This window comes from Rhipicephalus sanguineus, chromosome 1 (assembly GCF_013339695.2).
Source record: "Rhipicephalus sanguineus isolate Rsan-2018 chromosome 1, BIME_Rsan_1.4, whole genome shotgun sequence".
In the NCBI taxonomy this organism is placed as follows: Eukaryota; Metazoa; Arthropoda; class Arachnida; order Ixodida; family Ixodidae; genus Rhipicephalus; species Rhipicephalus sanguineus.
Window position 1 is genome coordinate 219334718 of NC_051176.1, and position 14868 is coordinate 219349585.

The 14868-nt window shown below is 45.3% G+C and overlaps 1 protein-coding gene and 1 long non-coding RNA gene across 5 annotated transcripts in view; one reads left to right on the forward strand and one right to left on the reverse strand.

Moving 5' to 3' along the window:
* LOC119372300 (apoptotic chromatin condensation inducer in the nucleus) overlaps positions 1 to 14868 on the reverse strand; it is an 84698-nt gene that overhangs the window by 59728 nt on the left and 10102 nt on the right. For 2 of the 4 annotated variants that reach the window (XR_005179511.2, XM_037642775.2), the window contains exon 5: positions 8210 to 14349. Coding sequence is in view for 1 of the 4 variants with exons in the window: in XM_037642775.2 (XP_037498703.1) it covers positions 8210 to 14349 (6140 nt within the window). In the remaining 3 variants the exon portion in view is untranslated. Of the gene's footprint in view, positions 1 to 5420; positions 5441 to 7556; positions 7675 to 8209; positions 14350 to 14868 lie in introns of those variants that run through there. The other 2 variants (XM_049419487.1, XM_049419490.1) reach the window with 2 other exon arrangements.
* LOC119372329 (uncharacterized) lies at positions 7781 to 14419 on the forward strand. The gene is made up of 2 exons (XR_005179512.2): positions 7781 to 8054; positions 14083 to 14419. It is a non-coding gene; the product is annotated as an uncharacterized LOC119372329 (long non-coding RNA).

A 14868-nucleotide genomic window follows, 5' to 3' on the forward strand; every position in this document is an offset into this window, starting at 1 on the left:
TGAAGTGATAACTCTTTAAAATATGTTAAAAATACATTTTCTAGGAGACAGGCTAAAGGTCATTACTAGCATGCAGACAGAATATTTACTGAGCTCCACATCAACATCACCAACCCCACACTCCGACATAAGTCAGCAGACACACGTGGACATCAAAAATGTGTCTGTACCCATGTCAAAATGTACTCAACTTCAATCGTAGGATGTCATACCTAGGAGTCAAAGAATACTAGGTATGAAATCCAATTCATGGCTTTGACACCACAAATACTCTAATTCTGCAAATATTCTTATGGCTAATGTGAGCTGTCTGTACGTCAGCAAGCGTCACGACCTTGAGCACATTACTTTCTTTGAATGCATGGCTCACTTTAAATGTGGTCATGAGCATGCTGCTGCAATTCCATAATGTAATTCTAGCACTGTAGAGAGTGCCACGGTAACTCTGCAGCTCACGATGCTCAGGTCAGCCAAAAGCAGTGTACCTGTGCTTTTGGGTTTATGGCATCATTTATCCAAAGAAGAGCAAGTGATTTCAAGCAGACTTTGAAACTTAACTGTAAATTCCCTGCCATGTGCTGCACTATAATGAATGGCTCACATGTTCGCAAGAGCGTCGACTACCGATTGGGAGCATTTTCCGACTGCATTAAATGGTACTTTTAAGCCTGGCGGGCCGGCAGGCTGCTGCGACAGAAGATAGTATTGCCGAGCGCTGTGAAATTGGCGAGAATGTTTTTGTAAAACTCCCGGGATAGCTGGAAAAAAAGTAACAAGTAACGTGACACCTTGCGCTACCAAAAAATGTTAGCATAAGTATGTTATACGTTACAGTTCCGAAATGGTAAAGAGTACGTTACTGAGTTACCAAAAAAGTAACGCGTTACCCCCAACGCTGCCTCTACCTCAGGTTGCCATGAGAGGACTCTGCCATATTTGTTATGCTCTGGAGTGGCTCCCACCAACATCTAGAGTCATTTCTGGGATTCTCCTATAGATGTTCGTGGACCTACTTTTTAGGTAATAATAATAATAATAATAATAATAATAATAATAATAATAATAATAATAATAATAATAATAATAATAATAATATCTGGGGTTTAACCCCCCAAAACTTTTAAGTACGCCAGATAAGGTTGCCAGAAAGGTAGCAAGGAATGGTGAGTGATATGCTGGGTGAGAGACACTGAAGTAACCGCCACTTGATTTCCTACATCTGTTGAGGTGCACATGCGTGTGCGAGCCTGCTATTTGAAAAATGGCAAAGCAGAGTTCTAGATTAACAAAGTAAATACATTCAGCCACGAATTCTTGGAGGAAACCCGATGTTTCGAGACCAGCTTGGTCTGGATGGAAATACAACGCAGTGCCCTTGCAGAGCATTGCGAGAAGCACGACCACAAAATTGACTTCGAGGGCGCTTCCATCATAGAAACGGAAAGGAATCTGGGAAGGAGGCTCTTACTCGAGTCGTGGCACATCCAGAACACACCTGCGAATGTGAACCGGTCCCTCGGAACAATACCTCCGATCTACGTGCACGGCCTCCGGAACGTGAGGGAAAGAGAAAGGCGGAGCCAAAAACAAGCTGCGACGAAGCCCCCCTGATCAGCACAGTCACCCCTGAAGAAGAGACCAAGCCGGTCTCGAAACGTTGGGTTTCCTCCAAGAATTTGTGGCTGGAGGTATTTCAACTTCTTAATTCTTCCACCCAGCCAGACAGACTTCTGTCGAAATGTTTACATTTAAGTAAATACATTCACACTTTACAATCCTGCGGGCCTGTTCCTATGCAAGTTTGTGAAAAGGTGCAGAAAATGCTGGACTATAAAGGTCAATGTACACAGCAGTCCACTGTTAAAGGGAACAGCGGAGCGCGTGGCAGCCGCTCAGTGCCACCGTCGGCCGATAGTTGTAATGGGTTTCGCGCCGGCGCAGAGAGTATGGTGCTCTTTCGTCATGTGAACGATTCACTTTGCGACGATTCGAAGCGGGGCAGCTGACAGTAGTGCTCAACGAAAGAGCACGGCTCAGAGCGCGCACTGCGCCTGAGCGAAACTCAATGCAGCCGCTGGCCATCAGCAGCGCCGAGCGGCCGCCACGCACGCCCGCTGTTCCCTTTAACAGTGGACCGCTGTGTACAAGTACTGCCTGGTGACGCTAAGAGCATGCTCCAGCAAAACAGCGCCTATATTGAACTGTTTGTAAACCTGCATCATCACTTGAATTAGTCATGCCATTTCGATATTAATGGTGCAATATAACCTTTATTTCTCTTGTTAAAAGTATCCATACATCAGAAATGACTGCAAAGTTTAAATGTACCCTTAGCATATGTAAAACAAATGACCAAGGCCTAAACAGTCAAAGTCCTACAGTAGGCCCAACTATGAATATGCGAAAGACAAAAGCTAATGCTCAGAAGCCTAGCAAAAGAGACAGAGTTCATGACTGGCAAACAACCCCTAGAGTCTACAAGAGTATGTATACCTAGGCCAATTACCGACAGGGGAGCTTACTCATGGAATGGAAATTCACAGAATAAGTGTAGGGAACCCAAGCTCAAGTTTACGGCGTGATGACAGCGCCGTGCTGCGGCTCTGGAGAGAAGCTCTGGCGCAACTGGGTGCAAGCACAGCCGACAGCCTGTTTGTCGGCAGCGGGAACGCGCGCGCGCGTTTTCTCAGTCGGTGCAGGGCACTGGGGAGCCGTGCCAACAGCTTGGCACGCTGAACCGAGAGGCTTGCTGTGCGAAGCTGCATTTCCACGTTGGCAGAAGCGACCCCGGGGAGGCGCAAGCGAGGACCTAAGTATTGCTGTGTTGTGGCCTGCCACAACAGTGCAGACAACACCAAGGCACGCGATTGACGTGTGAAACTGTTATCGGTTCTCGGGCATGTCGCACGAGAAGTAAAGGCGGCAAGCGTGGATAGCTGACAGTGCTGTCTCGCCTTCTATTTTGGTTGTCCGAGTTCATCGCTTTCGTTCGTTTCGACTACATGAATCAGTACGTAACTCGGCGCATGCACGCTGCGACTACAGTAATGATTACTCGCTGTCTTCTCGCATTGTGAAAGTCCAGTTACGGTTGTAGGTGAAACAACTTAGTGTTTTGATTCCCCGTGTTCGTGAAACCTACCAGTCATTGTTGAACATTCACACTCGCGTTATACCAAGCGTTGCGCAGTTGGTCGAATTCCATTGAACTCTGCACACTGTCAGAAGTTAGGCACCTGCAATTCACGCGTCGGTAAGGCTGCTTTATCACGCCAGAACGGACGTCTGTGCATTTTCAGCAAGCTTTGACATCGTTCTGCAGGTTTGCTTTGTTTTAGTCACTTCATTAAGGTGATATTTAAGCCGCTAATTATAACTGGCACCTAAAGGGGTCATGAACCACTTTTCGAAGTAATTTTATGACCTTAGTATCGGAGTTTACTGCCTCCCGAATCGATTGCCGCAAAAATTTCTCGAATCCGTCAAGAATCAGCGGAGTTACGGGGGTTTAGCGCACGCTCTCAGCGCTTTCTCTCTTTTCCTGTGCCGACGAGCGCACTGGAAGCTAGACAGGGAGGGACGGCACGGGGGTAAGAAGTTACGTCAGCGCGCGTCATGAAACGCAATTGCTCTACCGCTGCGATTCGCATGTGCGAGTGCGGCTACCGTGTAAAGTTAGCAGACTGAGGAGTGCGGCACGGGCAAGTGGCGGCACCCCGTGGCAAGAAGCGCATCTCATCCGGCTATCGGCCAATAAGCATGCTATGTCTCCGCGACGTCAACGTGCAGACGCCCCGCCCACCGACGAGAGTGAGAACCGGCCTCTGTTTGAAAAGAGGGTGCCTGAGGAAACGGCAACTTCGCGCTCCGCTTGTGGCCTTTACGCGGCGCGCACGACTGTAATATTTTGCAGAGCAGTTCATAGCAGTGTCAGCTTTCCGCAGATTGTGTTTTTTCAACAAGCCCAATTGGTGCTTCATGACCCCTTTAATACATGCTTTGCAATTGCAACCTTGAAGTAACCACCTTCTGACTTTGTGCGATTCTCTGGCCGCATTCGCGTAGCAGGTTTTATACGCCTGTCAAGTCGATATCCTTGTAAAAAGAGAGTGCAAGCATGACGCGAGAGCCGAAAAAACGAGGCAAGCAGTTCATCTTGCTTCACAGTGGTTATAGCTCAGCTAGCTGCCTCGCATATTAATCGGCGGGTGATTCTCCAGCGGCACGGAGGAGGAACCAGTGCCATGGCCGTATAATTTCTTTGTCGCACGCCACAAACGTTTGTTCACGAAAGTACACGGCTGCTACTGCAGGCATGCCATATCAAAACAATCATATGATTCGTAGTACACACTGCAGGATATGGGCCGGGCACGTAGCACGTCGGCAGGATAACCGGTGGTCATTAAGGGTAACTGACTGGATTCCAAGAGATGGCAAACGCGTGAGGGGGAGACAGAAAATTAGGTGGGTAGATGAGATTAAGAAGTTTGCAGGTATTACGTGGCAGCAGAAAGCACAGGACCGGGTTGATTGGCGGAACATGGGAGAGGCCTTTGCCCTGCAGTGGGCGTAGACAGGCTGATGATGATGATGATGATGACACACTGCAGAACATCGATAGCGTGCACGGTTTCATTTTGGAGTGCATGTGGACCATTACGCATCTTTAACATGACGGAATGAGACTTACCTCGACGTATACGTCCTAACGGTGTAATCGCGACTTGGGAAATGCATTTCGCTTTGAGTCTGGCGTCACTGTCGTCGATCGTCTGCTTTTCACTGTAAAAGTGATTCACGAGCCTTTCTCCTTCTATCAAGTTTGCTTTTCGGAAGTGCCAGTCAAAATTGAAGAACCTTTTGAAGCCGCACTGCAAGCGGCAGCGCATTAGAGAGACGGGAAAACGCGCATTGCTTGCACCCAGTTTGTATTTTTATGCCAGAGATGGCGCTGCCTGTCAAGAGCAGCAGCGCCACTAAGCTATGCTTGGGGAGCCTATAGGCTGGAGCACTTACAGCAGACATTCTCAAAACATGACAGGCAATTTATAGCTGTCCTTAAAAGCAGAAAGTGTACAACCATTGTATAATGCCAGTACTAACATATGGGAAACTTGGGGGATAAAGAAACTCAAGAGGAAGTTAACCACAGAACCTGTGATGGAGCAAACAATGATAGGCACAACATCAAGTGACTGGAAGAAAGTGGAGTGAATCAGAGAACAAACAAGGGCACCCGACATTCTAGCTGACATGAAGAAAAAATGGACCTGGGCAGATTGCATAATAAGCACAGATTACCGACAGAGAGTGATGGAATGGATACCAAAAGATGGGAAACATAGCTGAGGACAGCACAGGGTTAGATGGAGTGATGAAATTAAAACGTTCGCAGGCATAAAATAGAATCAGCTCACATAAGATGGGGTAAACTGGAGGTCTTTGGGAGAGGCCTTCGTCCTGCAGTGGACATAAAATGGTCGAAAATGACGAATTTTCAAACCCTAAGCACTTTTGTACTTTTCTTCAAACTTAACTGCCTGGTTTTTCAAGTAACTGCAGTGAAGTACAAAGGCAGCAGCAGTGTGAAAAGCATGACACTGTCATCGGCAACAAGACAAACTGCATCAGAACCTTAGCAAAAATTAAGCAATGTTAAACGTCTTCATGCTGGACCAAAAGCTGAAGTAGACTCACCCCAGTATTCTCAAATAAGCCTTGATTTAAAGTTCGTCGGTAACTCTACTAAGTTGATCACAGCACCACTGCCCACGTAAAAATGGTGCGATTATCAATCATTGCTGCTGATTATCGCTCATATGCAGTGACCATTTCTGCCATCGACATTTCTGAGTCAAGGTGCAACACTGAGTGGATGGATGAACACAGGGGGTAAACGCTCGAAATTCATGCTGGCCTTTTACAAGCCAAGCAAATTTTTTAAAATTTATACAAATACCTCATGGGTTCCAATGTCTGGAACCTGTGAGGTATTTGAGGAAATAACAATAAACTCTGGTATTTTAACTGCCATAATCATATCATACGATTATGAGGCATGCCCTAATGAGAGGGAGAGGGAGGGTTGGAGACTCCAGTTTAATTTTGGCCACCTGGGATTCTTTAATGTCCAATTGAATCTAAAGGGTATTTCTGCATTTGCCCCCACTGAAATGCGGCCAAAATGGCTGGGAAGTGAACCCGCACAACTTCAGCAGCGCAACACATCGCCTGCTAAGCTACCATGGCGGGTTACAATCAAAGCAGTTTTTTCAATAGCCACAAGGCGAGAGTCAGCTATGGAAATAGATGTGGCTGCCAAAAACATTGGGCAATGTATAGATCTTTGCGCTGCTTCTGTAAAACACACTCATATATTTAAACATTCACATCATAGCATAAAATTCAACTGGAAGAACTACTTTTGAACTACTCTAGCTGTTCCCATCAAGACGTGAAAAGAAAAAATTATCGCTCCGTTTTGTAGTACATGGAGCTATAAAGGAAGGCCACATCAAAGTTCTTTAGATACTTAGCTTCAGAGTTAAAAGAAAAACCCATTTGGACTCGGTTGGACGAGTTTTTACCGGTAATTTCGTCAACCTTCCTCCACCTAGCGGGCTTCCGCAGAACTGATCAGCAAACATTAAAATACATGATATGGAAACGACTGCTAGTAGCAACAAGACGGGTCAGGTCAAACTTGTTGCCACTAGCATATTTCATGTCACACACATTAAACGTTCAATCACAATCACACTTTGAACTACTACGCAGCAAATCTCGGAGTACAACAATACATGGTTTGAGTAGCACTTAAAAGTCACCACTGCTGTATGAAACCCATAAGCAACGTGTGCGTCTGCAAGAGCTAATATGAAACCAAAGCTGAAGTCCGAAACATGCAATTACGATAACTATAAATCACATCTGTTCACAGCATGCTCTGAACAGTACCATAAGATAAGAGTAAGGCGCGCCTGCTCAGCCTAAAAATTCATGTACTACACGTTTAGTCATCATGATGGTTTGATGTCGGTTTGTTCGCGATGAGGCTAGTCTTGCACGGAGATGGCGGACGCATCTAGTAGGACAGTTCGATCGAGCATGCAAACACGTCAAGATCAAAGTAGCAAACGTAAGTTAAACAAAATAAAAGAATTTTTCATTCGGTTGTCTTCTTGTTACTTTTCCCGACAAGCCCACAACAAAAGACACAATCTCTTCACTAAAGCGAACAAGCAGTAGGCTTAGTAAGGGCGCCGTTCGTTCCATTTCTGCCCAAAGAGTCGTTTGCTCAAATAACCGATCTAAACCGCGGCGACTACAGATCACAGAAGCTTGAATGCATTCAGTTCTCACATTCATCCGTCAAAGCTTGAACAACACTTAAAATCAACTCGCTCCGCATCGAGAGAACGAAAGACGCTCGCAGTGCCCCGGCGAATTCGCGCACGCGACTAGACCATGGACCAGCGCACAGCAAGCACAACTGAAATTAAAACACAGCATCAGAAAGTATTAGTGCCACAACATCTGGCATTACTACTTACTTAAAAAGTCCAAACTCAGCTTATAATTCTCCAGACTTGGTGGTTAAAACAAGGCACGCGGGATACACACAACCGGCCACTAAACCTTATGCCTAACGTAGAAGCGTAGAAGCGCCACTCAACACAATACAAAACAGAAAATACGTCGAGGCACCGAGTGGCGCTACCTACGTACCGTTTCCTTCGTAGACTTCCGCAACCGTACAGCAGCGCCAACACATCTCTAATAGTTTTTATATGCTCACAAGCAGACCTTCACAAGAATTCGGAACACGAACTCCTGTGAGAGGGAGATTCCAAGTCTTCCGAGATTTCTCGACGAGAACGATGAGGCTACTTAGGTAAATGAAACATTTTCATGGAGGCGAAAGTGTGTGCTAATGACACGAAAGCAGAGACTCTTTCGGATGTTTATAGGAAGTACTGTGCCAGCTTATGGAATTTGCTCTGGGGCACGTGTTTGTCGCACCGGCCTGCTAAACGACCACTGCAGAATTCGTAAGTATCCACTTAAGTATAATTGTGCAACTGCAATATGCTCTTGTAAGTAGTCTTGCTCAGAACAATAACGGCAGCTTGCCTCCGTAGTAACAGTCCTGAATGACAGGTAGTAATGATCGCATCGCAGGTAGAGTGGCATGACTAGTACTTACTGTTTTGTCTTGAAGACCGGCGCTAGCGTCGGACTTGCCGCAGTTCTGTGGGAGGGGATCACACGCTTCATGTAGCTGAGAGTTGGTGCAGCTGACCGAACACTGCCACTCGACGTTGCGTTTCGGAGAAGCCGCGATATTGAAACTGTGTGCACCGCAACTGTTCGACGCCGCAGTGTCCGCATGGGACTTGGAACAGCTTGGAAATTCCATCGAACCTGTTGCAACATCAATGTCCATGCCATCTGCTCCTGGCGACCTTATGAGATCTGCGCCGTGTTGCTCGGTGCACATAGTTGCTTCCATTTGCATTGAATCTTCTTTTGTTCCTTTGCTGTCATAAATTGCGCTGTTATCGTTTCCTTTAGCACAGTTGGACGGACTACTAAAAGTATGTTCTTTGTCTTGGCCTTCCAAGTCCTTTGGAATATCTTCAACAAGTAAAGGTGCGCAGTGCTGCAGATTTCCAGCAGTGAATCCCAACACTAACTCATCCTTAACGGCAAAGTTCGACGAGCTATTCACAATTTCTACAGGCCTACTGAGATGCTCGGCATTTGTGGAAAAACTAAGCGTATGCTTTTCCACCGCTTGATCGCTATCGGAAGTATCCATGTCTGCTAAGTTAACAGTGCGTTCAGCGCCAGAGATATGCGAAACTGCATGTGCTGCAGTTGAATATTCCACTTGTGTTGTGCTTCGACTGAGGTCAGTGGGGCTATGTGCAAATTCGCTACCCGTCCTTTTGGCGTACATTTCTTTGTGTCCCGTTAAGGTGGGTTCTATATTGCTTGGTTCAGGAGTTGCATTCAGCCCAGTGAAACATGCCTCACTTGGAGAATAAAAAGCACTGCTGTCATCGTTGCCCTTCACATTCGCCTGCTCCATAATTGCTGAAGTCACTGTTGTTTCAACATTTTGAGACCTTATGCCATCCTCTGGGACAACAGATGATAAATTTGAATGTTCTGGAGAATTTTCATTTCTTAATGTGCTGCTGTGAGGATCGCAGCTTGTTTCAGCACCTTTGTGAATTGTATTTCTGGCCTTTACTGATATGTTGGTGGACCCAGTGACATTCAGTGTGTTGTTACTATGTTCTTCAATGCCCACATCATGGAGCCCACCAAACTTGAAACTTTCAAATTCTTCTACAGGTTCTCGTTCATGTATGGCGTCAGTGCCAAGTTCTTCCGAGTGCTCAGGAAATGAGATGTTTGTGGATTCCTCTGAAAAGTCTCGAGAAGCTGCACTTGCTTCATGTACCACATGTGCATTTATTATCACAGACATAGCGGAAGGTGGATGTTTAGGTGATGTGCCACACAGGTGAAGGTTGGCTCCCACTTCTTGTTTATATTGATTATTGTGTGTGCTGCATTTTTCCTTTTGAAAAGTATCATTTTTGTCCAATAACAGTTCTTCACGTGTTGCATTCGCCCTATTGCTGTGAAGTATGATCATTTGGGTGTTAGTTGCCAGTGCTTCATTCTTTCTTTCATCCAGACTTTCATGTTCTTGCAACAAAATCTTAGCTGGTGATTTCGTGCATGTGCAGTCGGTCACTTCTATTTTATCAGTATTTTCCAGTTCACTGGAAACCTCATGTGTTGTCGTGGCACTCTGTTTGTGCTCTGCTGCAGCATTTTTAATGTCTGCTTTAGTTTCTGCAGTAGTGACAAACAGTTCTCCAGTGATGGCCAAGTTTGCTTCCTCAGAGCACGCAGGCGACACTCCGGAATTATCAAAATTATCTTTGTTTTCAAGTTTCCTTTCTGCAGGGTTTAAATCATCACATGCACAACCTACAGGTGATCTTGATTTCATGGCATCACTGCTGTCCATAATTTCTCCGGAAACAGAAGTGTCATTTTTTACTTCTTTTCGTGCAGCTCTTCCGTCGTGAGTTGCTTGCATTTGTTGATCACCTTGCATGGGCTTGCTTGGAATGTCATCATTTTCATGCGGCCTGGAGAACTGACAAATTGCACTAGGTTTATGGGTATTGGAACATGGTATAATGAAAGCAGGCATTTCCTTTGTGTCTTGAATGCCTGTTGATGAATTTGGTTGCACTGGTCCCATTACATTCGGAGTGTTGGGAGAACTAGAGTGATGAAGCATACCACACTCTACGATTGTACTCTCAGGTGCTAGAACAGATCCATCATAACATTGCCCTTTTGCTGACAAACTGATAGCTGAGTTAGCATCAGGGCATCTTGCTGCACACTCTTTGACTGACAGTGCTGGTGAATGCTGTAAAGCATTACAAGACTCTGTTGTCGAGTCACAGCTCCTTAAACTTGAGGCATCTTGGTGCTGTTGGTGCTGCTGCTGGGTCACTGTGAAGCCGGCACCTAAGCTGCAGGGTACTGTGCTTACAGCTTGAGCCTCTTCATTTTGCTTGTGTGCTTTAGCCAAGCTGCCTGATGAACTCTCAGAAGCCACTGACAATGGCACTGAACTTGTGACTGAACTGTCTGAAACCCTTGGATTCATAGCATCATTAGAGTTGTCTAAATTCACACTGGTTGCTTCTTCAAGTGAAAAATCTGGAAGTGCTTCTGAGTTGTACCTGTCTTGAGGCATAGGCAATATGCAGCTGGTAAGATTAGAATCTTGGTTAGTTGTATATGTTGACATAGTGTCTTTGTCTCCAGGTTCATCCACTGGTGAAGTATAGCATTGAACAGACATCTCTTGTGGTACTTCATCTTGTGGAAAGTGAAGCACGTCTTTTTTTCGCTCAGGGGGCTCATCAGTGTTCCCATTGTTGGAGATTGTACATCCTGCATCTCCTGTGACCACTGCTGCTTTCTCATTAATTTCATGCATTGTGTTTTCTGTACATTCCTGTGTTTTCAGGCTGTCAGTTGTGGTTTCTTCTGCTGGTTCCTTTTCTTCATTGGGAACTGTTGAAAGAGCACCTGCTGTTGCTTTAGTTTTTGTTCCTTCATTTTGAAGACCCTCATTTGAGCCTGATCCCCTTATTGATTGCTCTTCAAGGAAATAGCTGGAGCATCTGTTATCTGATTCCTGCTGCATTCCTGCATCCCTGTTTGATGAAAGCATTACTGGTGTATCAGCACCCAGAGACGTACTGGACAGGTCAAGTTGCTTGCTATTATCAGCACTTTCTTCTGAGTTTGATGAAAGCAACTTTGGAAGAAAACCAGAAGTATCCATTTTCTTGCTTTCCTCATGTTCTGTGGTATAAAGTGTACCACTTCGGCTTTTTATCATGGATGTGTTATCACTACCACGGGAGCATGGGAGCACTTCCAGTGTATTTATGATCCGCTGTTCTTTGCATGGTTCTACTTCTGGCAGAGATGTTTCTACTGTGTCTGCTGATTTTGATGCCTTATCACCAGAACAAGAAATTGTTTCCAAGGTTGTTTCAGACAGACTGAAGTCTGGAGTGTTAAGTTGCTTTTCTGGTGACGCACCTTTTTCTGAAACGTCTGCATGCAGCTTCTGTGTGTCATCTAATATATCCAGTGATGTTAAGTTGCTGCACAGTTCTACACCTGCACTTTGTTTCAATGTTGTTTCAAGAGGTGGCACACACTCAAGACTGCCTGGTACATCTTTGTCTTCACAAGCAGAATGAAGGCAACCTGAAGATTTGTGGCTTGCCAGAGCTTTCTGGCCATCATCTTTAGCTTGTGTTTTATGTAAAGGTTGAAAAGTTTCTTGATAAAAGGAAGTCTCCTGGAGTGAACTTTTATCGCCCATTTCTTGCACTACATGGTCTGTCTTTATGCTTTGGTCATTCTCAAGCACTTGCACAGGAATTTTAGAATTGAGAAGTTGTGAAGGTTCACTGTTCAGTGGCTCCCGTGTACTGTCATTTTTTGAAGCTTCTGTGATTGTCGATCTTGTATGCTCATCTGGTCTTTGAGTATCCATGTCTTCTAAGCATTCTGTTGGAGGTGAAGTGCTGATTGCAGTTGAAGTGCTCTGTTGAGATATTTTTTGCTGGTGCTTGTCATTCTCTACAGTTGTACAGGGTTTGGTTTCTGTAACAATTGTATCTAACCCTACAGCATCAAAGCATTGGGGTGAACTAGAACTGTTAGGTGTGCTTGGTTGTGCTCCTTCATCCAGTACCTTTCCTTCAGTAAGGGATGCTCCTGATAGTATTCCTGTAGCATCTGTAGGCAATATAGTAGTGCAGATAAGCTCTTCATTTTGTGAAATGCTGCTCTGTGTTTCAAACATGGCTGGTTCGCTCTGCGACAATACAATATTATAAGGTGACTCAGTAGCACATTTTACACTGACTTCCTCTGTTCCACAGCCTCTCTTGTCATCACTGGGAATGTAATTCTTATGTAAAGTTGTTGATGTTGAGAATTCATCTATTTTGTCCTGCTGTGCTGACAGGCAAGAGGTGGTGAGCTGCAAGTTCTCTTCGTTATGAACACTCATCTCTTTTAAAAGGCTGTCAGTAGCATTGTCAAGTTCTTTTTCATCAATGAGGTTGGCATGAGTGTCAGGCATGTCTTGACACTGTTCATTCAGGGCCAGTGTTTGCTCTGTTGTTTGAAGAATGGATTCAACAGCACTTGTCATTTCTTCTAGCGTCAGCGGTCTACGCACAGATGGTCTTGTGGGGCTGCTAGATGCACCTGCTGCCATGCTACTTGTGCTAGGGGTATTGTGTTCAGCAGGAGATGTTGAAGAAGCATTCAGATCTTGTTCTAGTGCTTTCTGTTCCACATCTTTAACAATTGCAGCTGCTGCTGGCTGAAAATTCTTGTTTTCTGATGGTGTATTTTCCACAGTGTTTGCATCACAATTCCTCGTAACAGAGTCCTTATTTAAGTCTTCTTTCCGCTCTTGTTCCACCAAACTTGGTGCACTCCTTTCAGGTGTTGCACACACTGGTATTGTGTCACATTGTACTGAGCTTAGACTTTCCTTCGCACTATCTGTCTCCGTTGTTTTTTTCCTACTTTCCGCCTCTGTTATGTGTAATTTGTTCAACGTCTCATGAAGGTCATCTCCAACTTGGACTTCTAACAAACGGCTTGGGCTTTGGGTATCTTGTGTGTCTGGTTGGGAATCCTTTAAGGCAGATGAGTTAAGTGCTGGTTCACTTGGTAGCACATTACAAGGCACTTGAGTAGATGAAGTGTTCAAATGGCATGCAGCAGCATTTTCAGGTAATGGTTCACATCGCATATTTACACGGTTGCAAGAGATGACACTCTTTGTTGTGCCAGTCCTTGTTATGAGCATCCGCAATGGCTTTCCCCTTTTTTTGCTTCCATCTACTACAGAGCATTGGATGGGGTAGCTTGTTCTTTCGATGTTCGACTGATCAGCCTCTGGTAAATGCTGTGGTAACGTTTGCTGGCTCAACTCTAATGGGCTAGATTCAGCATTTGTGCCCATGGTCGTTAATGATTTCCTTTTGTTTTTCTTTCGTGTGCTTCTGTGTGCAGTCACAAGTGCTGGGGATGGATCTTCTAACCGTGCATGTTTCTCTCTCACACATTCACTTTTCTCAGCTGTTTTGTCCTGGTGGCTAGCTGGTGTTGCTTGACATGCTTCTACATCACATGCCTCTTTTTCATCATTGGTGATGGCTTCTGTGCATCCGGGTTGTGAAGCAGTGACCATTTCTTCGCTGACAGACTTCTCTCGTTTCCTCCTGGAAGGGTATCGGTGGTCTTTACGCTCATCAATTGGTGGGGGAGAAACAGCAGGTGCTACTGCTCCTTTTCGAGGTGATTGTACAGTCCTTTGCACCATGTCGTGCATGCTGCACTCATTTTGAGTGCTTGAAAATTCAGGCTGTGGCTGGCAACTTTGCTCTTGCTCCCCTCCTCCTGCTGACTTTGTGCGCCCTTTCTTGGCAGGACATGGAGGAGATAGCCTCTTCTGGCGAAGTCTACTCCTTCTGCAAGTGTCCACTGCAGTATTTGCTCCCACAGGCAACTTTCCTTGGTAGGGACAATGGCTAGCATTCCCTCCTGGATCTATAGAAGATGGGCATGTGCGGCCTCTGCGTGGACGCTCCCAAGACCCTTGGTGGCTGCTCTTCTCATCCACAGCTGGGCTCAGCACCACTGGCACTGCAGCAGCCTCTTCACCACCCACTTGATCTGGTGCACTGCTGAAGGCCTCTGCACGTAAAACAGTAGTGTTTCATTTGAAATAAAACACACTTGGCAACATGGATGCCTTTCCACAAAACCTGTCTACCAGTGACCAACAGGACAGCCTTTTTGGGCTTTCAGCTTGCAAAATAGCTAACAAGTAGTTTATTTTTGTGGTGGGGCTAAGTATTTTTGCATTAAAAAATCCCTTCATAGGGCAGTAGATAAAGCAATGGAAGGGAAGGCAGCAGCAAGCACTATGACAGTTCACCTTTTTCGTTGTGCTTCACCAGTTTCATAAAAGTTGGTTGTAGGATTAGAGACAAATTAGTGTAGGTTGCAGGATCGAATCCTGGTCGTAGCGGCCGCATTTTCGATGGAGGCGAAAATGCTAGAGGCCCATGTGCTTAGATTTAGGTGCACGTTAAAGAAACCCAGGTGGCCGACATTTCCGGAGCCCTCCACTACAGCATCTCTTATAATCATATCATTGTATTGCGACTTAAAGCCCTATTAATTATTATTAGAAACAAATTAGTCATAAAA